Source organism: Helianthus annuus, chromosome 1 (genome assembly GCF_002127325.2).
Source record: "Helianthus annuus cultivar XRQ/B chromosome 1, HanXRQr2.0-SUNRISE, whole genome shotgun sequence".
Lineage (NCBI taxonomy): Eukaryota > Viridiplantae > Streptophyta > Magnoliopsida > Asterales > Asteraceae > Helianthus > Helianthus annuus.
The window spans coordinates 110,101,244-110,128,107 of NC_035433.2; the positions used below are offsets into that span (position 1 = coordinate 110,101,244).

Genomic DNA, 26,864 nt, shown 5'->3' on the forward strand with positions numbered 1-26,864 from the left:
GTGGAAACGAGTTATAATGATCAAATTAAAGATAAAAATAGATATTAATAATTAGCCACCAAAAAAGTAAAACTACATAATATTAAGTAATATTCATATTAGATATTTTATGTATATAAATAATATAAATCAAATGATTTGTTGTGATGTAATTTAAATAAAGAAAACTAAAATTAACATATGACACTTTTGTGCAGGTATTCGATGTCAATTAATTTGACATATGGGCATTGGCTAACTGGCAATATAGATGAAAGTGGGGAATTTAGACCATGGGGTATGATGGGGTGGGGGTTGGGGCATTGGTTGATATGTGGAACGGGGTGGCAGACATGGGAAACCCACAAGAACACACGGTATGGTGGGCGGGGGTTTGGGGGGCGTGGGTTTGGTGGGCTTGTGGGCTGACCCGCTGGGCAGACCCAATAACACAAATTTAATTTTTTTAATACTTTTAAATAAAGAAAATTAGAAAAAAAGAAGATTACAAAAAAAAAAAAAAATTCCTAACTTTTATATTTGTTTTTTTATCTCTTCACTCAACGCTAAGACTATTTCTAACTCGTCACCCTGTAGGTGATCAATCGGCTGGGATAGAATTTTCAAATCATCTCGTCTTTGTTTCAGGGCATCTCTAGAGGCATCTCTAGCTTCTTTGCTCCTTCGTATTTCGGCCCTTTGTTGTTGGAATACGTTGAATGTATCCAACTTGCATGAAATGTCATCCAACTGGTCGCTGTATATTCACCTACGCGAGCCAGAACTCCCAGCTGAAGACGATGCCGTTTGTTTTTAAGCACGCCTTCTTGAGGCATTTCTTCCATGCTCAGGCCGGTTTGAGCTTGGCGAATCATCCAAAAGGTCCTCAAACTCTTGAAATCCATACGGGTTGCTCGGGTCAAAAGGACGGTTGTAAGGATACATTTTTTCGTTTTGTAGAAGGAGAATTGAAGATGTATAGAAGATGTGGTTGAATGTGGTAAAAATGGAAGTAAAATGTGAGTTTTTTATAGTGAAAAAATCAAAGAATTTTTTTTTTAAATATAGTCGTTGGCCAACGGCTAGCCCAACGGCTCTTTTCTTTGGGCCATTCACAAACCGCCATGTCACCTTGCTCCCCCGCCCCACGCCCGATTTAAAACCCAAGCCCCAAGGGGCCACGCCCCAACCCAAGCTCACCCGGAGTGGTGACTTGGGCGTTTTACCCCAACCCACACCAAAACTCCCGCCCTATATCCCACGGCCTTATTAAGAGGCATCATCCTTATTTTATTGTGACAAAAATCGGAAGTCAAGGGGACAATTAGAAGCGGCACATGCAAGGATTTTGGAGGAGATTTTTGGGCCGAGATCATCATTGAGGGACACAACTATTGGGCCGCAGTTGGGCTTGGCAAACTTATTACATGAACAAGAGGATTTATTATAAAAGATACTCATCAGCCGTCAATACGGGGTAGGGGGATCGATTATTAACAGCCGTCATCGTCGAACACAAGGAGAACATCAGGGACGAATTTAATTGTTCTATCTCATCTTCCAAGCCAATTCATGAAGTCTAACCTAATCGGGATGACAACCGATGCTGTGAAGACTACTATGAGCTGTTAAACTCCTCGTGACTTCCGCCCGGATGAACGTTTACGCGGTTTGACTTAATTATTCGTTTTTTCTGATTCTTGTAAACTGGTATATCTTGACCACTTGTGTTGGATTATTGGTAAACGTTTCTTGTGTTTGAATTACTTGTCATTTATTAAGCGTATTGGCAACTTTCTTGCTTGTTAGCGGGTTGGTAAATTGGTGGGTAATTGATACAATCAAACGGGTTATTAGGTTGCATAGTGAATCTTAAAAACTATCCCTATTAACTAATCAAATTCATTAATTCCGAGGCCATGTCTATGTGGTGTTTTGAATCAGAAAATGGATTTTTATGTTAAAACGGGTATTCGGGATTCCGGGTGGAGGTTACTTCTTCTTAATATTGATAACACCTTTTGTGACAAATCGTGTTTTCTTTTAAATCTACAGACAAACCCCCAATTTAGATAATTTAGTTTAGTTTAATTTCTTTAACGCTAACCACAAATTCCCCGTGGATACGATACCCTACTTACGCTATCTACGTAGTTTAATCAGGTTTTTGATTGACCCTTACGACAGTCATCAACTATCGTTTTCATTTCCCCACACCCTATGTCTACCTACCCCTAAATCGTCTGACCCACATATTGAACCCGAGTTTAAAGAAAATATTAAAATAAAGTTAAATTATGAAGTTTGATTTGACATGTTGGTCACGTTTACAGGCCGACCGCTGAAGGATGTGTAATTATCAAATCAATCCGTTGGAGGATCTGTAATTAGTTCATGGTCCGACCATATAAAAAAGTGGTTGTTAGTGGGGATAACCATTATATCATGCTAACTTTATTATTCAGTTTTTTTTAAAGATTTGATGTAAACTTTGATAAATATTGTAATTGATATTTAGTAGTTATAAATAGTTATAAATGCTAGTTAAGGCTTATAAATACTTTCACATCAAAAGGAAAAAAATGCTATATTTTTCAGGGGCGGACCTGAAGGGTTAAGGGGCGGAGCCCGGGCTACGGCTCAACTTTTTACTAGAAGTGTAAAAAAAATTTTTTTTTCCGATTTTTATATATAGGACACCCCTGAACAAAAACGAGGACACCCCTCAAAAAATTTAACAACCCAAAAATTTAACAACCCAAAAATTTAACAACCCAATTGCCCAAATAACAGCAACCGAATGACTGAATGAGCCCAATTATGAATAATAGCAACCTAAATACCTAATGACTAATGAGCCCAATAAAGTATTAAAAGCCCAACTGCAATTCTCATCAGATCAAGAACGTCGACTCCAATTCCTTAATGATTTTGGGCGGCATATCAAACGTCGACTACATTCTCATCATACGAACGACTGAACGAACATAGAGGCAAGATTGAAGGAAAAAATCGAACATAACTGGAACTTCGGGCAGGCCGGGCGATCATTGAACGAAGACGAAGTGACGATTGACGAACACGGAAGTACGGGCGATAACTGGAACTTCGGACCTGTTCAGCAGGTTTGTTTCGATTTCAATTTTTCCAACATATTGTTTGATAATTGTTACTTGTTATATGATTGTTTGATAATTTTTCCAACATATTGTTTGACAATTTTTCCAACATATTGTTTTGATAATTGTTACTTGTTATTTGATGATTGATATTTGATAATGTTTCAATTTTTCCAACATATTGTTTGATAATTGTTACTTGAACTTTGATGTTATTTGAACTTTTATTGTTATTTGAACTTTTATTGTTATTTGAACTTTGAAGCGATGACGAAAACAAAATCCAAAAAACAAGCTTTAATTGGGAACTTTTTCAAAAGAAAATACGAAGAAATTAATGATAATGACTCAAGTCCGAATGTTGGTAATGATATCCAAGCAAATGATGACGTTGATACAAGTCCGAATGTTGATAATGAGAATATCAAGCAAATGACGACGTTGATGCAAGTCCGAATGTTGATAATGATAATCCTACAACTTCAATTCCAACAACACGAGGTATTATTGATTTGAATGATCTTCCTTCGGATCCACATGATAGGCCACCTATTACTAGTTATCACCCAAATCAAATAGATGACATAAGAAGGTCATATCTTGTTAAAGGGGCTTTTCAACCTCGTAGTCATAAGTTTCCCGTTAAAGACTGTTATGAAAAAAAAAGACGTTTTGTTGTTAGTTGGTTTAATGATTGTAGTTGGTTAGAGTATAGTATCAAAGCAGACAAAGTATATTGTTTATATTGTTACTTGTTTAAAGAAGATGTTGGTAATCAAGGCGGAAGAGATACATGGTCTTCTAGTTCTAAAGGCTTTTGTGATTGGAGTAAAAAGGGGTCATTAAAGGAACATGTCGGGAATGTTGATAGTCATCATTTAAAGGCGGCACAAAAATGTCATAATCTCATGAATCAAAAGAAACATATGGATGAGAATATGAAGAAGTTGACTAAAGAAGAAATGATTGCAAACTATTATCGATTACTTGGTTCCGTTATGAGTGCTAGATTTTGTTTAGAAAACTCTTTACCCTTTCGTGGCCATGATGAGTCGGAAGAATCTAATTCTCAAGGTATGTTTCTTTCGGTGTTAAACTTGATTAGTACTAACCACCCGGAAATTGGAAAGTACACATTAGGGAACGCAAAAAAGAACAATAAACTGACATCGCCAAAGATTCAAAAGGAGATTATTGAATGCTTTTCAAAGGAAGTAACAAAAAGCATTTGTGCAGAAATTAAAGATGATGTGTTTGGGTTGTTGGTAGATGAATCTAGTGATGTTTCTTTAAAGGAGCAAATGGCTGTAGTTGTTAGATTTGTTGATAAACTTGGGGCTGTTAGAGAGAGTTTAATCGGAATTGTTCATGTGAAAGACACGACTTCTATAACTCTTAAAGAAGCCGTTGATGATTTATTAGCAAGCAACCAGTTAAGCGTAAAGCAAGTAAGTAATAAAATTCATAGATTCTTTACATTATTTATTGTAATAATCATTTTTTTTTATGTTATAATTCTTTTTTGTTTTAGGTGAGAGGGCAAGGTTATGATGGTGCAAGCAACATGCGGGGAGAATTTAATGGATTAAAAGCGTTGATTTTGAAAGATAACCCGTCAGCACATTACATCCACTGTTTTGCTCATCAACTTCAGTTGGTTATTGTGGCTGTTGCAAAAAAACATAGCGGTGTCAAAACTTTCTATGAGTTCCTTTCCATGGTTGTCACTACGGTTTCAGCTTCTTGCAAACGAAAAGATATGTTAAGGGAGGAAAAAAAGGCTAGAGTGGAAAAAGAATTACTTGAAGGTGAAATTAAAACGGGTAAAGGATTAAACCAAGAGGTTTCCCTAGCACGACCCGGTGATACGCGATGGGGTTCACATCATAGAACCATCATCAGTTTGCTTAGATTGTTTCCGGAAGTTGTGACCGTACTCCAATATGTTAAAGAAGATGGAGATTGCAGTCAACAACGAACAAATGCAAAAGGTATTCTATCGTATTTTAAAAAACTCGAGTTTGTTTTTTATATGCATTTGATGGGAGATATATTAAGTTACACAAATGCTCTTTCAAAACACCTTCAACAAAAAGGTAAAGATTTATTAGAAGCGGCCAACTTGATAAATGGTACAAAACGAGCATTAAATGCTTTAAGACAAAATGGGTTTGAGCCGATGTTGGAAAAAGTGACTTCCTTTTGTAAAAAATATAACATTACAATGTTGGACATGTCGGAAAGTTATGGTAACCCAAGAAACCGAAAGAATGTCATTACAAATCGACATCATTTTGAGGTTGACATTTTTAATGAGGTTTTAGACATGCAAATTCAAGAATTAGGAAGTCGATTTAGTGAGGTAACAACTACTTTGATAAAAAATATGTCGGGTTTAAATCCTTCTAACGGTTTTTCTAAGTTTGATCCATCGAAGATATTGGCGTTTGCTAAGATGTACCCGGATGATTTTACTACACAAGAAATAGGGACTCTTTTGGGTGATATTGAGTCATTTCGTCACACAATAAGCGATGATGATAACTTTGACAACTTGAATGGAATAAGTGATCTTGCGCGTCTTATGGTTGAAACGGGAACGCATATTTCTTGTCCTATAGTTTATCGGGTAGTTAAGTTAGCTTTGCTTGTACCGGTTGCAACCGCAACCGTTGAAAGATGTTTTTCGAAATTGAAGCTTGTCAAGACGGATTTACGCAATCGAATGGGCCAAGAATATTTGAACAATGCTATGGTTTGTGCGGTCGAAAAGGATTTTCTTCGTGAAGTAAAAGACGAAGATGTGATGGAACGATTTCAAGCTATGAAAAAAAGAAGAGGACAAATCTATTAGGTAATTCTTTTACTTTATTTATTTATTGTCGTTTTTTTTTAATGTTGTATGATTGCACGGTAAAAAAAAAAATTTGGGATACCCCTGAGTTAATGTTCTAGTTCCGCCACTGATACTTTTGGTTAAAATGGCGTAACTAACTTTTATGAATAGTTGCCTACACTGTTTTCTAAAAAGCTATGTAAGTTTTACATATTATAATGATTTGTAACACGATCAAACATAATAAGACACAACATATTATGTAATTTTACTATATAAGCTAACACTTTAATGTTTCATTATCTCAGAGTTGATTTAGTGTAACCATGCAGGAGAAACTCTATCTGGAACTAGAAAATTAACCAATAATTATGTCTAACTGGATGTTAATATGAAAAGCTACTGAAATTATTGTAATTCGTTATGAAAGTATCTCTATGTTGTTAGTGGATACTACACATTCAAAACAATCAAATTGTTGAGGGGCCAATTATGGTAGTGAGGTTAGATCATGGGGAAAAAAGAAAAAAAGTTAGGTTCTTCACTCTCTTGATTGAGGATTCTTCATGACCCATATGTTTTTTTTTCTTTTCTTTTTTTTTTTTCTTTTTTTTTTTTTTTTGATAGAAGCTCTCCATATTAATATTTTTAGATGCTATAAAGTAAAATGTATCTCGTGGGTTTTTTTCTTCTTTTTGGTAACCCACGTGATGGTTTCATAGGGTTAAAGTGGGAACTTTAAATTCCAAATTTTCACTTTCGATCAATGAATTCACTGGGATGGTTTTGGAATATTTTGGTGGTCAAGATAAAAAAAATATATATATATTTCTTGTATCCTTGCTTAATTTTTTTAGCAATAGATTAATCGTCTGTATGACTTTAAACCAATATTTCCCCTTCTAAACTTAGATATTTTAAAGGTTTTGTCTTTACCAATAAATTATAACTCATCGATGTATCCTTAAATATTTCCATTAGCTTCTAGCGTGAAGGTCATCAAAACCGAGGTTAGTAATATTGCTTCTGTAATGGGTTGCCAAACGATGGGTGTCACAAAATGATATCATTCACGTACACTCATCATTTTCAGATTGCATGCTTGATGTCAAATTAAGGACTGAAGGATTAATCTTGATATAGAAAGGAGTAATTAAATAGTTAGAGATAATTATTAGTTTAAAGTATTATGTTTATCTAGTTACTTTATTAATTGGTTAATAAGTATTTGAGTTGGTATTGGTTTAGGATAGCTTGTTTAGCAAATAATTAGTTTAGTATAAATAGATAGGTTAGGTTATGTAATTAGTTGGATGTTTTGCTTTGTTCTTTAATAATATATAAAAGAGTCGTGAGGAGTTCTCACAAAATCATTGTGTTGTTGTGTTTTTTATCCAATTGATTCCAACAATTAGTATCAGAGTGTGTAACGATCAAGGGGGGGTAAGAAGAATCGAAACAAATCAGCCCGGTGAAGTTGAAAACCTTTGTGGATCGACATGGTGAAAGAAGTCGAAAACCTTCGTGGATCGACAGAGAGAAGAAGACTCGAAACCTAAGTGGATCGAGCAGGGAAGTCGAAGCCCTACGTGGATCGACAACGAGAAGAATGAAGACTCGAAATCTGAGTGAATCAAGTAAAGTGGTCGAAATTTGAGTGAATCGACAAAGAGGTTTAAAGGTACGTTGCAATCTTAGTGAAGCAAGTATTTTGTGATTGCGAGGTCTGTGAACAAAAGAAAAAAATGAAGTTTTGTTTTGGGCTCCGAATTGGTAATCTTTGAAGACTAAAGGATTTAATATTAAGTAGGTAAATAATTTGAACTTCAAAGTTTGATGTGGGCCACGTGAAGAAAAAGAAACAAAGTCGTTTTGTTGCTGATGTAAGGAATATTAGAGATAAGAAGTATTATTTGTCTTTTGGTGACAAAATTTATGTGACAACTCGAACTTTGGACTTATCTTGTGTAACGTTATATACTTACGTGAACTATATTATTATATGAATGCATGATATAAACGTTATGTGATTTATTGAATGTCGTTATGTGCTTAGTGTTTTATGTGTTCGTATGCTAATCGGGCCAAACCGCACAACCATTCCTTGAGCGCACAAGCCTTTGGGCCGTGTCACTCGTATTCGATTAGATGGCAGCCCAAGTGGGGGTTGCGGCCCACTCCCCTATTACGCATATACGTATTTATGCATACACACCTCATTAGGGTTTGGTTTTACACAACTTGACAACTTAGAGCACACACAAACTCTCTCTCTCTCTCTCTCTCGGAACCGGCGATCACACACCCACCCTTTGAAGCTCTCGGCTCCGCTCTTGTTTTCATCTCGGTTAGTAGAATGTCCTGATTGTATGACTTTGTATGTGTTGTTAGTATTTGGATTTCATGACCGATTAGGGTGCATGCTAGTAAGACGCAACAGAATCTATATATTTACTTTCGGTGATATATGTTGCTGATTAGTCGATGTTCTTAGTGTTAAATCGGTTGAATTGCATGTGCTTGTAACCGGCTGTGATGTTTAGATTGCATGCTAGCCTATAAGTTAGTTATTTACATGTTTGATTATTAGAAATTGGCTGTTCTTGATGTTGATTACACGAGTTGATCATATGAATATGTTATGAAATTGATAAATGTTGGTAATCGATCTGATAATTACCATGATTGATCTGTTATTGAAACTGCCATATCTGTTTGCTGGAATTACGGGATTTTGTTAAATGAAATAAGGAAACTGTTATAATCCGTTACATGATCGGTTGCGACACACTATTGCGACTCGAAACCTCACACCAGCAACAGCACGAACCGCAACCACGGTTGCGAGTCATATCGCGACTCGTAACCAGACCATGATGAGCCGTGATCACCTGTTGCGACTCGTAACCCGGTTGCGACTCGAGATCATTAGTTGCGACTCGAGACCACCTTTGCACGTACACTGTTTTGGGCTTTCACTGTCACGGGCCCAATCAGTTGGGCCAAATAATTGGACTTATGATTGTTATGTTATTGGATTGCTTATCTGTTTGGGCTGATATGTTATTTGGGCTGATTTTCTTCGGGCTTAGACATTGGATCGCACAAGTATAATATGTGGTACATAATTGGGCCGGGTTATGTTGGGCCGAGATTAGAACGCACAAGTTGTGCTCTTGACTGCTAAGTGTTACCATGCTCCATAAGTGCTCGAAACATGTTGACTTGTATGTTTTATACGTGCACTACGTGAAGTCAAAAACCTGACTTGTATAATAACCATGATAGGACGTGGTTGACCATTTACTTGCTACCTGTACTCTTTGTGTATCTGCCGAGCAAACCAAGGTGAGTTCACACAGCCAAGGCATGGGATTCCCGGGTTGGGACTTGGGTTGGAATGTTGAGATGATATGATTACTCGTACTTACGCAATCACTAGACTATAGACCATCGTCCTCAGGATAGTCAGGACACGTTACGTAAAGCCTACGTAACCCAGTGATTACCATCTGTCTCCCGGGTCGGGAGGACACGTTACGTAAAGCCTACGTAACCCAATACCATCTACTGTCTTCCGGGTCGGAAGGACACGCTGCGTAAAGCCTACGTAGCCCCCACGCGTACCACTGTCCTCGGGGAAGGGCACGTCACGTAAAGCCTACGTGACCCAGTACGTATTCCTGTTCTCGGTAAAGAAGAACACATGGTTGGAAGTTAGTCTAGTAAGTACCACTAATGAGAAGACCTCATTAGTATGGATAAACGTGGGAAGCCCCCACCGGTAATATAAACACAAGGTTTGGGAAGCCCCCACCTTTAGTACGTACTAGTATGGGAAGCCCCCACTAGTTATACTTATGCACTATGTTATGAACTTACTTTCTGTGAACTCGCTCAACTAGTTTGTTGATTATTTGCTGCATGCCTTGCAGGACCTTAGGTATACATGGAGCTTGCACTAGGAGGAGCAGGTCGTTGTGGGATACGGATCATGAACGTTATCTGAACTTATAACTATTTTGAGATACATTACTATGCTTCCGCTACCTAAACAATGTTTGGTTTTGAAACATCAATCGTGTCATGATGAACTACTTTAACTACTTTTATTATTAAATGCTATGTTTGATATGATTGATGGCTTGATCCTGGTCATGTCACGCCTCCAAGCGGTGGTACTCCGCGGGTGGATTTTGGGGGTGTGACAGATTGGTATCAGAGCCATTGGTTATAGAGAACTAGGTTTTAATATGAGAAAACATTTTTATTAAAACCAGACTATAACCAGAACAGTGCTCTCAACGATCCACAACGACGCTTCGCTCCACGTGCAAGACTCGACATCCTAGGTAATAAGGTTTATGTTTATGGCCTGTTTGCTAGAACTACTTAGAACTTTGCTCGCATTACGTTTAGATACACATGATACTATAGCATGAGAATCCCTACGTGCCTACACTTTTCTGTCATCGCCCTACTCGCGAACCACTCTCATTTACGTTACTTTTACTATGAAGATCATGTCTGGACGAATCAACATGACTCAAGCCCAGCTAGAGGCTCTCGTTCAAGCTCAAGTTGCTGCGGCACTTGCAGCTGCTCAAGCAGGTAGTATACCCTGCAGTATAGATTCATACTAGGATCCTTAGATCCTGCATTAACTCTCGTATTTAATCTCGTCCTATTCGTACACAATAGGTCAACACGCGCAGCAAGTTTGCACTTTTAAGAACTTCATGGACTGCCGTCCAAGTACCTTTAGTGGCACTGAAGGAGCAGTTGGACTCCTCCACTGGTTCGAGAAGCTAGAGTCAGTTTTTGAAATGTGCGAGTGCCCTGAGGCTCGCAAGGTCAAGTTTGCCACCGGCACCTTGGAGGGAATAACACTGACTTGGTGGAACGCCCAAGTTCAGATCTTAGGGTTGGAAGCTGCTAACGCCACCCCATGGAATGATTTCAAGGAACTCATCAAGCGTGAGTATTGTACGCACGAAGATATTCACAAGTTGGAAGACGAGCTGTATAACCTGAAAATGGTTGGGTCAGAGATTGAAGCGTATACTAAACGGTCGAATGAGCTGGCCGTTCTGTGTCCTACTATGGTGGACCCTCCATACAAGCGCATCGAGATGTATCTCAAGGGATTGACACCAGAAATCCAGAGCCATGTCACATCAGCTAATCTCGATAACATCCAGGAAATTCAACGCCTCGCTCATCGCATCACCGACCAGGCAGTGGATCAGAATAAACTGCCTAAGCGTGTCAACGCCACTGCTACAGTCACTCCTTCAGCTACTCCTGCTACTACTAGCGAAAGCAAAAGAAAATGGGATGGAGATTCCAGCAGGGGTTCAGCGACTGTTCAGCCACAAGCTCAGCAGCAGAAGATTGACCACTATCAGAGTCCCAGTCAGCAATCCTCTGGTGGTCACAGACAGAGGAGATATCAGGGAAGTCAACCTAAGTGTTACAATTGCCACAGACATCACAATGGCCCGTGTAACAAGGGTCGTTGTCAAAGGTGCCTTAAGATGGGTCACGAGGCCAAAGACTGTAGGAGTCCACGGCCTGCGAATCAGAATCAGCAGCCTCAGCTACCAGCTTCACAGAACCAGCAGCAGCAGCAGCCACAGCGTGGAAACCGGGGATGTTTCCAGTGTGGGGCTGAAGGTCACTTCAAACGCGATTGCCCTCAATTGAACCAGAATCAGAATCGCAACAACAACATTCAGGGCAACGGGAATAACAACAACGGGGGAAACAACAACAATAATGGCAACGAGGCTAGGGGACGCGCTTTTGTGCTAGGTCGAGGCGACGCAGTGAACGATCCCAATGTGGTTATGGGTAAGTTTCTCCTCGACAATATTTACGTTACTGTTTTGTTTGATTCGGGTGCGGATACAAGCTATATGTCTGTGAAAATGTGTCAACTGTTAAAACGTGCACCAACACTTTTACCCACCAAGCATGTAGTAGAGTTAGCTAACGGTAAAAGTTTAGAAGCCACACACGTAGTTCAGGGTTGTAATCTTATCTTAGCTGGCCAAGCTTTCTCTATCGATCTCATTCCCATAGTTTTGGGTAGTTTCGACGTCGTGATTGGGATGGATTGGTTGTCCCGATACCAGGCAGAAATCTTATGCAGTGAGAAGATCATTCGTATTCCTCGTTCTGGTCAGGAACCTCTCGAAGTACAAGGCGACAAGAGTGGTGCAGTGGTTGGCATCATCTCTTTCTTGAAGGCACAGAAATGTTTACGTAAGGGTCACACCGCCATTCTGGCACTCGTTACAGACGCATCAACAAAGGAAAAGAAATTGGAAGATATTCCAATTGTACGTGACTACCCTCAGGTGTTTCCTGAAGACTTACCTGGCTTACCGCCTCATCGTCAGGTCGAATTTCAAATCGAGCTCGCTCCAGGAGCAGCACCCATAGCTCGCGCACCGTATCGTTTAGCTCCATCAGAATTGGAAGAACTGTCAAAGCAACTACAAGAGCTCTTGGAAAAGGGCTTTATTCGTCCAAGCTCTTCGCCTTGGGGAGCTCCAGTACTATTCGTGAAAAAGAAAGACGGTACGTTCAGAATGTGCATCGACTACCGTGAACTCAACAAGGTGACGGTAAAGAACCGTTATCCTCTTCCACGCATAGATGACTTATTCGACCAGTTGCAAGGGTCGTGTTACTATTCAAAGATAGATTTGAGGTCAGGGTATCATCAGCTGAGAGTCCGGGATGAGGACGTCTCCAAGACAGCCTTCAGAACTCGTTACGGCCACTACGAGTTTCTTGTCATGCCGTTCGGATTAACGAACGCGCCTGCTGTATTTATGGATCTTATGAACAGGGTGTGCAAACCCTATCTTGACAAGTTCGTCATAGTATTCATCGACGACATTCTGATTTACTCCAAGAGTCAGGAGGAACACGAGCAGCATCTTCGTCTTATTTTGGAACTCCTTCGAAAGGAACAGTTGTACGCCAAGCTTTCTAAATGCGACTTCTGGCTTCGTGAAGTCCATTTCTTAGGCCACGTAGTAAACAAGGATGGGATCCATGTTGATCCATCCAAGGTAGACTCGATCAGAAACTGGCCTGCACCGCGTACGCCGACAGAAATACGCCAATTTTTGGGTTTGGCGGGTTACTACAGACGGTTTATCAAAGACTTCTCCAAGATCGCGCAACCACTTACACTACTGACACAGAAGGGTGTCACCTACCGTTGGGGCAACACGCAGGAAACTGCTTTTCAGTATCTAAAGGATAGGCTTTGCAGCGCACCTATTCTCTCACTGCCAGAGGGCACAGATGACTTCGTAGTATATTGTGACGCATCAATACTAGGTCTGGGTTGCGTATTGATGCAGCGGGATAAAGTTATTGCCTACGCCTCTCGTCAACTAAAGGTTCATGAACGGAACTACACGACGCACGATTTAGAGCTGGGAGCTGTGGTTTTCGCACTTAAGATATGGCGACACTACCTGTACGGTACCAGGTGCACGATTTACACCGATCACAGGAGTCTCGAGCATATCCTTAAGCAGAAGGATTTGAACATGCGTCAACGGCGATGGGTTGAATTACTGAACGATTACGAATGCGCTATCAAGTACCATCCAGGCAAAGCCAACGTTGTGGCTGATGCCCTCAGTCGGAAAGACACTTTACCACGGCGCGTGCGAGCGCTACAGCTTACGATTCAGTCTAGCCTCCCTACACAGATACGAAATGCTCAGGTAGAAGCATTGAAACCAGAAAACATTAAGGCTGAGGCCTTACGCGGCTCACGACAGCAAATGGAACAGAAGGCAGACGGCGCCTACTATGTAACGGGGCGTATTTGGGTCCCACTTTATGGCGGTCTACGAGAGCTTGTGATGGACGAAGCTCACAAGTCTCGCTACTCGGTACATCCAGGGTCGGACAAAATGTACCACGACATCAGCACTACTTATTGGTGGCCTAGCATGAAGGCCCACATTGCCACTTATGTCGGCAAATGCTTGACCTGTGCGAGAGTCAAGGTTGAATATCAGAAACCAGCTGGCCTACTTCAGCAGCCTAAGATACCTCAGTGGAAATGGGAAGAAATTTCCATGGATTTCGTTACAGGCCTACCTAGATCCCAGCGTGGGAATGATACCATATGGGTGATCGTGGATCGCCTCACCAAGTCTGCACACTTCTTACCTATAAAGGAAACGGATAAGTTCTCCACTCTCGCAGACATCTACCTTAAAGAAGTTGTTTCAAGGCATGGGGTGCCCACGTCCATCATTTCGGATCGCGATGCACGATTCACGTCAGAGCTTTGGCAAGCAATGCATAAATCTTTCGGCTCACGACTAGACATGAGCACAGCATATCATCCTCAGACGGATGGGCAGTCTGAGCGTACGATCCAAACTCTAGAAGACATGCTTCGGGCATGCGTCATCGATTTCGGCAACGGCTGGGAAAAGCACCTCCCTTTGGTGGAGTTCTCGTATAATAATAGTTATCACACCAGCATTCAAGCCGCTCCATTCGAGGCATTGTACGGGCGTAAATGCCGGTCACCTCTCTGTTGGGCAGAGGTGGGGGATAGTCAGATCACGGGTCCAGAGATTGTAGTGGACGCCACAGAGAAGATTGCAGAGATAAGACAACGCATGGCGGCAGCACGCGACCGTCAGAAAGCCTACGCGGACAAGCGTAGAAAGCCTTTGGAATTTCAGGTCGGGGACCGGGTATTATTGAAAGTCTCACCCTGGAAGGGTGTGGTACGTTTTGGCAAACGGGGCAAACTGAATCCGCGATATGTCGGACCATTCGAAATCATTGAGAAAATCGGCAAAGTAGCCTACAAGTTGAATCTACCAGCTGAACTCGGGGCAGTTCACAATGTTTTTCATGTGTCGAACCTAAAGAAGTGCCTATCAGATGAAACCCTCATCATTCCTTTTAAGGAACTCACTATCGACGAGCGGTTGCAGTTCGTCGAGGAACCAGTAGAAATCACGGACCGGGATGTGAAGGTCCTCAAAAGCAAGAGAATCCCTCTTGTTCGAGTTCGTTGGAACTCCAAACGTGGCCCAGAGTACACCTGGGAACGCGAAGACAGGATGACAGAAAAGTACCCCCAGTTATTCGAAACTAATGCAACCACTACTGAGACTGAAGCTACTACTTCGGAATTTCGGGACGAAATTCCAGATCAACGGGGGGAGGATGTGACACCCCAGGAAAAATCAGTGAACAATACAGTTTACCTAGCTTCCTCAGTGAGTGCATACTAAATTTCGGGACGAAATTTCCAATTAGTTGGGGATAATGTGACAACTCGAACTTTGGACTTATCTTGTGTAACGTTATATACTTACGTGAACTATATTATTATATGAATGCATGATATAAACGTTATGTGACTTATTGAATGTCGTTATGTGCTTAGTGTTTTATGTGTTCGTATGCTAATCGGGCCAAACCGCACAACCATTCCTTGAGCGCACAAGCCTTTGGGTCGTGTCACTCGTATTCGATTAGATGGCAGCCCAAGTGGGGGTTGCGGCCCACTCCCCTATTACGCATATACGTATTTATGCATACACACCTCATTAGGGTTTGGTTTTACACAACTTGACAACTTAGAGCACACACAAACTCTCTCTCTCTCTCTCTCGGAACCGGCGATCACACACCCACCCTTTGAAGCTCTCGGCTCCGCTCTTGTTTTCATCTCGGTTAGTAGAATGTCCTGATTGTATGACTTTGTATGTGTTGTTAGTATTTGGATTTCATGACCGATTAGGGTGCATGCTAGTAAGACGCAACAGAATCTATATATTTACTTTCGGTGATATATGTTGCTGATTAGTCGATGTTCTTAGTGTTAAATCGGTTGAATTGCATGTGCTTGTAACCGGCTGTGATGTTTAGATTGCATGCTAGCCTATAAGTTAGTTATTTACATGTTTGATTATTAGAAATTGGCTGTTCTTGATGTTGATTACACGAGTTGATCATATGAATATGTTATGAAATTGATAAATGTTGGTAATCGATCTGATAATTACCATGATTGATCTGTTATTGAAACTGCCATATCTGTTTGCTGGAATTACGGGATTTTGTTAAATGAAATAAGGAAACTGTTATAATCCGTTACATGATCGGTTGCGACACACTATTGCGACTCGAAACCTCACACCAGCAACAGCACGAACCGCAACCACGGTTGCGAGTCATATCGCGACTCGTAACCAGACCATGATGAGCCGTGATCACCTGTTGCGACTCGTAACCCGGTTGCGACTCGAGATCATTAGTTGCGACTCGAGACCACCTTTGCACGTACACTGTTTTGGGCTTTCACTGTCACGGGCCCAATCAGTTGGGCCAAATAATTGGACTTATGATTGTTATGTTATTGGATTGCTTATCTGTTTGGGCTGATATGTTATTTGGGCTGATTTTCTTCGGGCTTAGACATTGGATCGCACAAGTATAATATGTGGTACATAATTGGGCCGGGTTATGTTGGGCCGAGATTAGAACGCACAAGTTGTGCTCTTGACTGCTAAGTGTTACCATGCTCCATAAGTGCTCGAAACATGTTGACTTGTATGTTTTATACGTGCACTACGTGAAGTCAAAAACCTGACTTGTATAATAACCATGATAGGACGTGGTTGACCATTTACTTGCTACCTGTACTCTTTGTGTATCTGCCGAGCAAACCAAGGTGAGTTCACACAGCCAAGGCATGGGATTCCCGGGTTGGGACTTGGGTTGGAATGTTGAGATGATATGATTACTCGTACTTACGCAATCACTAGACTATAGACCATCGTCCTCAGGATAGTCAGGACACGTTACGTAAAGCCTACGTAACCCAGTGATTACCATCTGTCTCCCGGGTCGGGAGGACACGTTACGTAAAGCCTACGTAACCCAATACCATCTACTGTCTTCCGGGTCGGAAGGACACGCTGCGTAAAGCCTACGTAGCCCCCACGCGTACCACTGTCCTCGGGGAAGGGCACGTCACGTAAAGCCTACGTGACCCAGTACGTATTCCTGTTCTCGGTAAAGAAGAACACATGGTTGGAAGTTAGTCTAGTAAGTACCACTAATGAGAAGACCTCATTAGTATGGATAAACGTGGGAAGCCCCCACCGGTAATATAAACACAAGGTTTGGGAAGCCCCCACCTTTAGTACGTACTAGTATGGGAAGCCCCCACTAGTTATACTTATGCACTATGTTATGAACTTACTTTCTGTGAACTCGCTCAACTAGTTTGTTGATTATTTGCTGCATGCCTTGCAGGACCTTAGGTATACATGGAGCTTGCACTAGGAGGAGCAGGTCGTTGTGGGATACGGATCATGAACGTTATCTGAACTTATAACTATTTTGAGATACATTACTATGCTTCCGCTACCTAAACAATGTTTGGTTTTGAAACATCAATCGTGTCATGATGAACTACTTTAACTACTTTTATTATTAAATGCTATGTTTGATATGATTGATGGCTTGATCCTGGTCATGTCACGCCTCCAAGCGGTGGTACTCCGCGGGTGGATTTTGGGGGTGTGACAATTTATAGCAAGGATTCAAGGAATAATAAAGAAAGCACGTATATAAGTCTTGGTTTCTTTTAAAAATCAACACACCATCAAAAACAAACAAACAATATTTTTGTGAGGTTTTTGATAGTCGATCTAAGTGAAAAAAAGGGTGAAAGATGGGAGATGGGGTACCCGTTAATACAGGAATTATTACGAGAAAACAACAATACCTCGTTTCAAGTTCCACGATTGACGTTAAAGAATTACAATACTTGGACTATTTTGATGGAGTCGGTATTGGATGCTCAAGGACTTTGGGAAGTGATTGGTCCGGTAACAGGTGATGTCGTGGATGAGAAGAAAAACAAAGTTGCTAGGGCGGTCATTTTTCAAACGCTACCGGAAGACATACTTTTACAAGTTGCTAAAAACCGAAGTGCGAAAGATATTTGGGAAGCTTTACGAGTAAGATTTCTTGGCGCTGACAGGGTTCAAAAGGCTGGATTGGTTACGTTAAGGAGATAATTCGAGCAGCTTCGAATGAAAGAGACATATTCTATAGAAAACTTTGCCGGAAAGATAAGCGGTCAAAGTTCTAATACCAATGGACAAGACTCTAAAACCAATGGTCAAGAGAAGAATGAAGAGTCTGGTTGTAAGTGTTGTGGACGAGGATGGTCTACCTAAAGTGATCGTGGAAGAGGTCGTGATCGTGGTCGAGGAGGACGATCCCAAGGGGATAAAAGGTTTATCGTATGTTATAATTGTCAAGAAAAAGGTCATTATGCAAGTGAATGTCCTAAGAAGGAGTCAAAGGAAGAAGTAGCACACTTGGCCGAACAGCATGTTCCGTCACTATTTTGAAGAATAATGTGTTCATATCAAGATTAAGGGGGTGAATGAAGAATTAATCTTGATATAGGAAGGAGTAATTATATAGTTAGAGATAATTATTAATTTAAAGTATTATGTTTATTGGTTAATAAGTATTAGAGTTGGTATTGGTTTAGGATAGCTTGTTTAGCAAGTAATTAGTTTAGTATAAATAGATGGGTTAGGTTATGTAATTACTTGGATGTTTTGCTTTGTTATTTAACAATATATAAAAGAGTCATGAGGAGTTCTAACAAAATCGTTGTGTTGCTGTGTTTTTGATCCACTTGATTCCAACAAGGACACTTACGTGGGATCTGTTATTTCATTTTATTAAGAGAAAAAGTAAACTATGAAAAATTATATCTTTACTTTTTAGAAAAAATATCACAGAATACTAATCAAGTTTTTAAAGTGTTTTATTTGGTCACTCGTATTGTTTTTGTGACAATTAGATAACTTTACATTCAAATCAAGTCATGTCATTTTTTCATGTTTCAAGAAAAAAAATGAAGTATATGATGTTAGGGTCGGAGTATTTTAATATATGAAACTATACTTATTAAAAATAAAAACACTTTAATTAAATTAAAAAATAAAAAAAAGACAAGTTAAAATCCACATCATCACTCGACGTTACCATCAAATAAATGGGAAAAAGAAACAAAAATACACATTACCACGATTACCTATGAAATAAAAGAAAAAAACCTTAATTTAATGAAAAATGAATGTTGAGTGACCTAATTGAACACTTTTGAAACTTTATTGATCTAATTGGAACACTTTTAAAACTTGGTTACTAAAATAAATTTATTCCAAACTTTATAAGGTATTTACAATTTATTTAGTTAAAAAAATGAAAATATTGTTTTATAGTTTTTTATATTTATTTATTAAAAGTATATTGTATTTATTTTCAACATATTAAAAAAGTAATCCTAATTTATTAAATATATTTGCAATATTATTGTAGTTAATTTTTGTTAAAAAATATATTAGTTATGAAATATTAGTCTAAAAGGTGGGATCAAAAAAATGTAAAGGATAAACACATTTTTAAAGTAAAGCATTTAGGAACACTTAGGTTTGGAGGTCTTGGGCGCGGGGTTGATGTCCCATTGGTAAAAGTAAAGCCTTTAGGAGCATCTAGCTTTGGGTCTCTTGAGTTAAAGTCTCACAGACGATTGGATTAAGAAATTCTTCTTTAAAAAAAAGGCTATAACAGGATTCAAGTTGTGGTTCATTTAGTTTTCTAGGGAGTTTGGAGACACAGAAATGACATAATAACGTTGTTTGAGTGTGTTTGGTGTGTGTATAACTTATTGCTAATTTTTTTTAATAGAATTTGTAGGAGATGCAAGTAAAAGATTACATATTGCATAAAAATTAACATAATATACAATATGTGTAAATGTAATCTATAGTATCAAACCAGACAAAAGGATTCAGTTCATTCTTCGTAAGGCCATCCGTAGTCATAAAGCCCCTTGTGGGGCGTTATGCGACACGTGTCGTGCCACGTCACACAAGGGCTTTATGGGGCGTTATAACACTAGAGCCCGTAGTCATAAAGCCCCTACCCATCATTACCTATTTAATAATTTTCAACTTTATTAATTAATATAAAAAAAAATTGCTTGTTTCTGATTGGTGGAATTTTGGAAAGGAACAAGAGTAGCGGCGCCATCACCATCGCGCCTCCTCCATTTTTTCCAGCCATGGCGCCCTCCGTGGCGGTGTGCCGGCGCTATGCAGGCGCGAAGAGGCATACCGCCCCTCACATGCCGCCCCATAACACATACTCTAAAAATGATATATAGAAAGAGAACATACCTGTTGAAGTAAGTTGATTAACTTCCAGTAAAATGAACTCACATTATCTCTAAACCTATATAACAACATAAAATAACATAATGAGTATTAGACAGATTGTAATTAGTTAAAGTACATGGTAGATTATGTAATATGTATACATACACGACTTTTTGAATACAATTAGTTAATCACAATGATCAAAACACTCCTTTTATCATTTCCATGTTATGAGACACAAAGCAACATTGATCAGTGAAGCCAATTACAAGTTAACATCATGAAACAAAAGGCCGAATTAACTTACAAGATTTTATCGGAAGCAAATTGATAGGGGCCTTTTTTTATTGTACCAAAACAGTTAAATACATAGGTAGAATGCTAGATGACTATAAGCATCGCTACTAGAAAAACAGGATGTTTCCTTCGAAAATTGTGGTCACAAAAAGGTCTGTGGCTAATCCAACTTTTTGGCCACTTTGCGACTACATACAAATGGATATTTTTGTAACCATTTTAGCGGCCAGATCTCAGCTTTGCTATTGGTATGCCACCGCTAACTAACGATTGATTTGCCACTGCTTTTATTTTTTAACTTTTTAAATTTTTGTTTTCATGTGTTTTCCGTTTAAAATTAATAATCAAATTAAAAAATATACAAATAAAAATTTACTAATTTTACGAATGCATAAATTATACAAAATATCCAAAAAAAAAAACAGTAATCAAATTATAAAACACAAACCCAATTTTACAAAAATACTCGGGTTGTTTAGTAGCGTATTATGATAGGTGATCCCTCGCAAGAACTCGAGGTTGTGGTTGCAGTCACAAGTGAATCTGATTTTAAGTTTTGGAACATTTATATGATAGAAGAACATTGAGGATCAATTATTCCGCTGATCTCAAACCCTATGGGTTTTCTTTTCTAGGCATATTCCATGAGTTCCTTACATGTATACATTTTGGATCTTTAATTACATAGCCTTTTTAAAACATCTTAAATGCATACCATAGCCCAAACATTGAGGACACCACATAACTTGTTTTGTAATTGTTAATGAAATATTATCATTTCCATTCATACTTGCCAAGTTACATCAAAATCGTAAATTTCGATATTATAAAAAACCGTAAATTTTAATTAATGAAAACTCAACATATAAGTTTTTCATTGCTCTATTTAGATTCCTCAAAGTAAGCTTATACAGACAGAAAAGATTGAAAGGAAACATGAAAACAACAAAATCTAAGAAGTTGTTAAACAACTTATCTTTACCATTGTACACTAGTCTGCCCCCTCTATTGTTGGCATGAAAGAGCTTGAAGATGTGACATATGCAGCAACCCTAAAAGTGTTCAAAGGGCTTGTAGATCTCCAATTATGATGGTGTATGGGTTTAACAAGTTTGGTATAGGTATTGCATCAAAGGAATGTACCTATAAATAATAGCAAGTCACTTCTCTTGCACAAGTTATAAAAAGCTGGAAAGATTCTTCAAGTTTCTTTTCTTTTTCCTTTTCCTTTTCATAACCTTACCATAGACTCATATGACGCCGTTTTAATTCAGTTTAATTGATGAGAATAGTTCGTCAACTTTATAGTAATTCAATGTTGTGTTAAGTTTTTATTAGGCAAGTATTCTTGCCTCATTAAATCAAAACAATGGTATGTTTAATTCATTAGGCTATAGGGTGTTAACGGTGACGTGACATGTTAACCGGCATAGCAAACCATCCATTCCTTGTGTTAAGGGCGTTAAAGAGGTTATTTGTGAATATGTTAACTAGATCTTAAGAGATTGAATTAATTATTCTTTTATTTTTTTAGACCAAAAACCACTAAAAATAGGGTTAAATGGAGTTAACTGGATTAAATCATTTTCTTAGATTGAGGCAAAGTGAAATGAAAAAAAATGGGTTATGTGGCATTTCCTTGTAGTGGTGCACGTAATTTTAGCTACACTAATCAAGAAAAAACTTCTAGTTAAATTTAAGCAAGTACCATTATATATATATATATATATATATATATATATAGGACAAAGATCTGTTAGGAACCACCCTTTATTGCGAGAACCGCGAGAACCAGTGTGAACACAAACAGTAATACCTAAAAAATCTAAAAAACACCCAAATTTTTTTTTTATTTTTTTACTATTTTTTATATAAAAATCGCTACTTTTAGTATCAAAAAAAAAAATTTTATAAAAAATAGTAAAAAAATAAGAAAAAAAATTTTAGATTTTTTTTGATTTTTTTGATTTTTTTAGATTTTTTAGGTTTTTTGAAGGTTTAGTTTTTAGCATTTTAGCTTGGGGGGGGGGGGGGGTTTAGGTTTTTTGGGGGGGTGGGGGAGGGGGGTTTAGGTTTTTTTTTTTGGGTGGGGGGGGGGGTGGGGGGGGTTACGTTTTTTTTAGGTTTTTTGAGGGTTTTAGTTTTTAGCATTTAGCTTGGGGGGGGGGAGTTAGGTTTTTTTCTTTTTTTTTTTGGGGGGGGGGTTTAGGTTTTTTTTTGGGGGGGGGGGGGGTGGGGGTTAGGTTTTTTTTAGGGTTTTTTAAGGTTTTTTTAGCTATTTTAGGTTGTGTTCACATTGGTTCTCGCGGTTCTCGCAATAAAGGTGGTTCTCGCATGAACCTTACCCTATATATATATATATATATATATATATATATATATATATATATATATATATATATATATATATATATATATATATATATATATATATATATAGGGTGGAGTTATTGTAAAAAAGACCAAAAGTGTGAGAAAGGTAAGAAAGAATCTCAACCATTAGATCTAAATTAATTAAAAATGGTAAGATTGTAAATGCATTAACAAATTCAAATATGGTAATCCTTGATTTAAGGATTTGGAGAGAGAAAATTCTTGATTTAAGGAATATAACCGTCCATAACATCATTCATTTTAATTTTTTTTTTGCATCATTCACAGAATCAGAGCCATGTTCATGACATGGTGTTTTAAAAAAATTCATAGTTCAATTCATGGTGTTTTTACGAAAATAATATAACACCATTCAGTAAACAAAAATATAACACCATTTAGTACACAAAATAACACCATTCAGTACAAGATATAACACCATTCAGTAAACAAAAAATAACACCATTCAGAAACAAAATAACACCATACAGAAACAAAATAACACCATTCAGAAACAAAATAACATCGTTCAGAAACAAAAAAAAAAAAAAAAAAAACCCATCCAGTAAACAAAAAATAACATCATTCAATAAACAATATAACACCATTCAGTCAATAATATAACACCATTCAGTACAAGAATATAACACCATTCAGTAAATAAATATAACACCATTCAGAAAAAAAATAACACCATTCAGAAACAAAATAACACCATTAAGAAACAAAAATAACACAATTCAGAAAAGAAAATAACACCATTCAGAAAAGAAAATAAACACCATGACTGAAAGAAATATAACACCTCTGTATCATCTTCTCCACTTCCGGCACCGTTCGATGTAGAGAGAGAGATCGCACGACCACCACCGCTGCCATCCATCATCTCCGACATTCTCCGGCCGTCGTTCATCACATTCACCGTCAACCTCCATCTCCGGTTGTCGTCATATTCAACACCGGAGACAGACCAGACATACAAATATAACAGATAATCATCGCCGGACAGACCACCGCCGCTGCCGCTTGATTGACCGGAGACAGACCACCACCGCTGCCGCTTAATTGACCGGAGACAGACCACCGCCGTTGCCGCTTGATTGACCGGAGACAGACCAGACATACAAATAAAACATATAATCTTCCGGTTGATTGAACATGGAAGAAGAAAAGAGATAGAGAAATTGTGATCGTGTGTATGAGAGAGAGAACGAAATTGCAGGGATTTGATTTACAAATGAAGATAAAAAGACACAATTGCCCCTATAAATTTCAATTCAGTCCAAATTAACAAAAATATTTGCAATTTGGTCCCTATTGATCTCAACCATTAGATCAAAAGATCTAATGGTTGAGATTCTTTCTTACCTTTCTCACACTTTGGGTCTTTTTTACAGGATTCTTTACCTATATATATATATATATATATATATATATATATATATATATAGTTGTTGAGCAACGATGAATAGTAACTTTAAATTTATAATAATACATAGTTTTTTTAATATTTTATTTTTTTAATATTATTCTACATTATTATTATATTTAATTCTAATATATATATATATATATATATATATATATATATTTTGTTGTTGAGCAACGATTAATAGTAATTTTAAATTTATAATAATATATAGTTTTTAATATTTTATTTTTTAATATTATCCTACATTATTATTATATTTAATTTTAACATATTTTCTTTTTTTTCTAAAGATATTTTTTTTCTAACGATATCTTCTTTTATCATTTACTTTTTATTTTTCATAATTCTTTTTTTCCGTTTTTTAAAAGATATTGCCTTAATTAATTAATTTAATATTTTTTTAATAACTTTCGTATGCTAAATTTTTTAATAAAAACTTAAGTATGCTTATTTTCCACTGGACATTCCGATATAAGTATTGTTAAAAATAAAGTTGTATTCAGAATAGAGTATTTAGTTTGTATTGTTTTTTACTATACGATTATAAAGTAAACTGATTCCGCTGGTTTGGCTTTTGAAACAACATGATATATTTTCAAATAATGTTTCTTTAATATTATCATTTGCTCTGTTTCGCCGAAACGCGCGACATCAATAAAACCTAGTAAATATTGTTAACGAAGGACGATGAATAGTAACTTTATTTTTATAATAGTATATAGTTTTTTTCTTTTATTTAATATATTATAATAGTTTATTATTATATTTACTTTTAATAACCTATTTTTATTTTTTCCCTTTTTTGAAACCATATATTTCCTATACCATTTTTTAGTAATTGTTTTTTTCTTTTTTGAGAACATATATTATTTTATCGATTAATTTGGTATTTCTTTGATAATTTACGTTTATAATTTTTTTTTCTAAAAACTTAAGTTCGTAATTGTGCTTGATTTTTCCTCCACATTCTGTTATAAGTTCTATTAAAATGAACTTATACTCTAAATAAAGTATTTATTTAGTATCATAAAACGATACGATGATAAACTAAACCGTTCTAATGGTTTGGCTTTCTAAACAACATGCTTTATTTTCAAATCACGTTTGTTTTACATTATCATTTGCTCGGTTTCGCCGCAACGCGCGTCATAAAAAACTAGTTCCCTTTAAAAGTCATAGATATACATGTGTCATATCTTCAAAGCATTCCTATTGTCACGAGTTACATGTCGAGGGTCCCCTTGCTAGGTTTTGTACTTGAACACTTTGGTTTGTTGGCTAGTCCAGGACTTTATCAAGGACGATCTCAACGGATGTAGGAAAGTGTATGTGTCTAGTCGTGTCTAACCGACGAACGCACTATTGGTCAAGAGTCGTTGCCGCTCTCCTGATGACTCCAAGGCTACAGGGGACGCCACACTGGGATTAAAAGATAACTCCATGACAAGTGATATCAGGTCAGGTTGATCCTCGGATACATTGAAATGTGAACTCTTAACAAAAATGTGCTTAAAATATAGAGTATGGTTACACAATGGCAGTGGGAGAATACCAAATATGGGGCATTTCGAGGAAGGTCTTTGTACGCTGCGAGTATGGGATCGTGAGCGCTGCCCTAGTACAGTATAAATGAAGCCCGTCGAGATTCAATTCAGCAACAGTACAAGTAGTGCTGTAAACAGATTGAAAGCTGTTACAATCTTCAAGTCCCCGTAAATCTGAAACTATTGTCGAATATCGAAACCAAATAAGGAATCCGACCTAATATACTGAACGATCCAGATGAAGATCATTGTTTTTGTGCTACTGGGTGTCCTACCCAATCATAGTGAATCATGCTTAACTTACGAGGAATATGCATTGTCCAAGGCTGCAAGCAAGCATGGGATTGCAAGCATGCATGAGAACGTTCATGAAATGGTGGTGGGAGAGTCTCGCGGGCCAAATGTTCGAAGATCGCTTTGCTAGGGTTGTACTTAATCCTTTGGGTTTATTGGTTAGTCCGGGACTTTATAGAGGCGGCCTCAACAGATTAGAAGAGTGTATGTGCCTAGTCGTGTCTAATCGATGAATGCTCGATTGGTCGAGAGTTGTTGCCGCTTTCCTGATGAGTCCAAGCCAGGACGAAACCAGTGACCCAGATCAAGAGTGGGATGGATTGCCTTATCCCTAGGCAACCGAGGACACCTCACGTGTATCGAAAGATAACTCCATGACAATACGCTTACTAAAAAGGTTAACTTTCTTTTACAAACATACATACATACACATGATCACGTGTATGTATGTTTAGCGTACCTAGGAAGGATTTTGGCACGTCAATTTGATCAAATATTGGTAGATGTTGTGTGGGAAGATTACACTTAATATGAAGTTAAAATATAAAAATATACAGAAGTTAGAAGAACTAAAATTAAGAAATTGCATGCATTTCTTTATTTCAAATTTCAACAAAAACAGGTATTCACCTGTAACACATATCTTTAAATATACGGTAGTGTTGTAATTGGTTTTGATGCCCGTGTTAATATTAGTGTGCGTCAAACATATACAATAGGGTGTCCAAA

General features: G+C 37.9%; 2 protein-coding genes across 3 annotated transcripts in view; one reads left to right on the forward strand and one right to left on the reverse strand.

Annotated features, from left to right (window-relative positions):
• LOC110873510 (disease resistance protein At4g27190) overlaps window positions 1-21,611 on the reverse strand; it is a 49,877-nt gene extending 28,266 nt beyond the window's left edge. For both annotated transcript variants that reach the window (XM_022122457.2, XM_022122451.2), the window contains exons 1-2: window positions 21,475-21,611; window positions 20,217-20,271 (exon numbers count right to left, since the gene is read on the reverse strand). The gene's annotated coding sequence lies outside the window, so the exon portion shown is untranslated. The remainder of the gene's footprint in view (window positions 1-20,216; window positions 20,272-21,474) is intronic.
• Window positions 3,366-6,600, forward strand: LOC110928813 (zinc finger MYM-type protein 1-like). The gene is made up of 4 exons (XM_022171854.1): window positions 3,366-3,556; window positions 3,799-4,546; window positions 4,630-5,727; window positions 6,562-6,600. The coding sequence occupies exons 1-4, from the start codon at window positions 3,366-3,368 to the stop codon at window positions 6,598-6,600; spliced, it is 2,076 nt and encodes a 691-aa protein (XP_022027546.1).
• Window positions 21,612-26,864: the final 5,253 nt, after the last annotated feature.

Coding starts and splice junctions, on each gene's coding strand:
- LOC110928813 (XM_022171854.1), top strand. CDS start 3,366: ATGACGAAAACAAAATCCAAAAAACAAGCTTTAATTGGGAACTTTTTC. Junction 4,547..4,629: donor ACCAGTTAAGCGTAAAGCAA/GTAAGTAATAAA, acceptor TTTTTGTTTTAG/GTGAGAGGGCAAGGTTATGA. Junction 5,728..6,561: donor CTTGTCCTATAGTTTATCGG/GTAGTTAAGTTA, acceptor TTTTTTTGATAG/AAGCTCTCCATATTAATATT.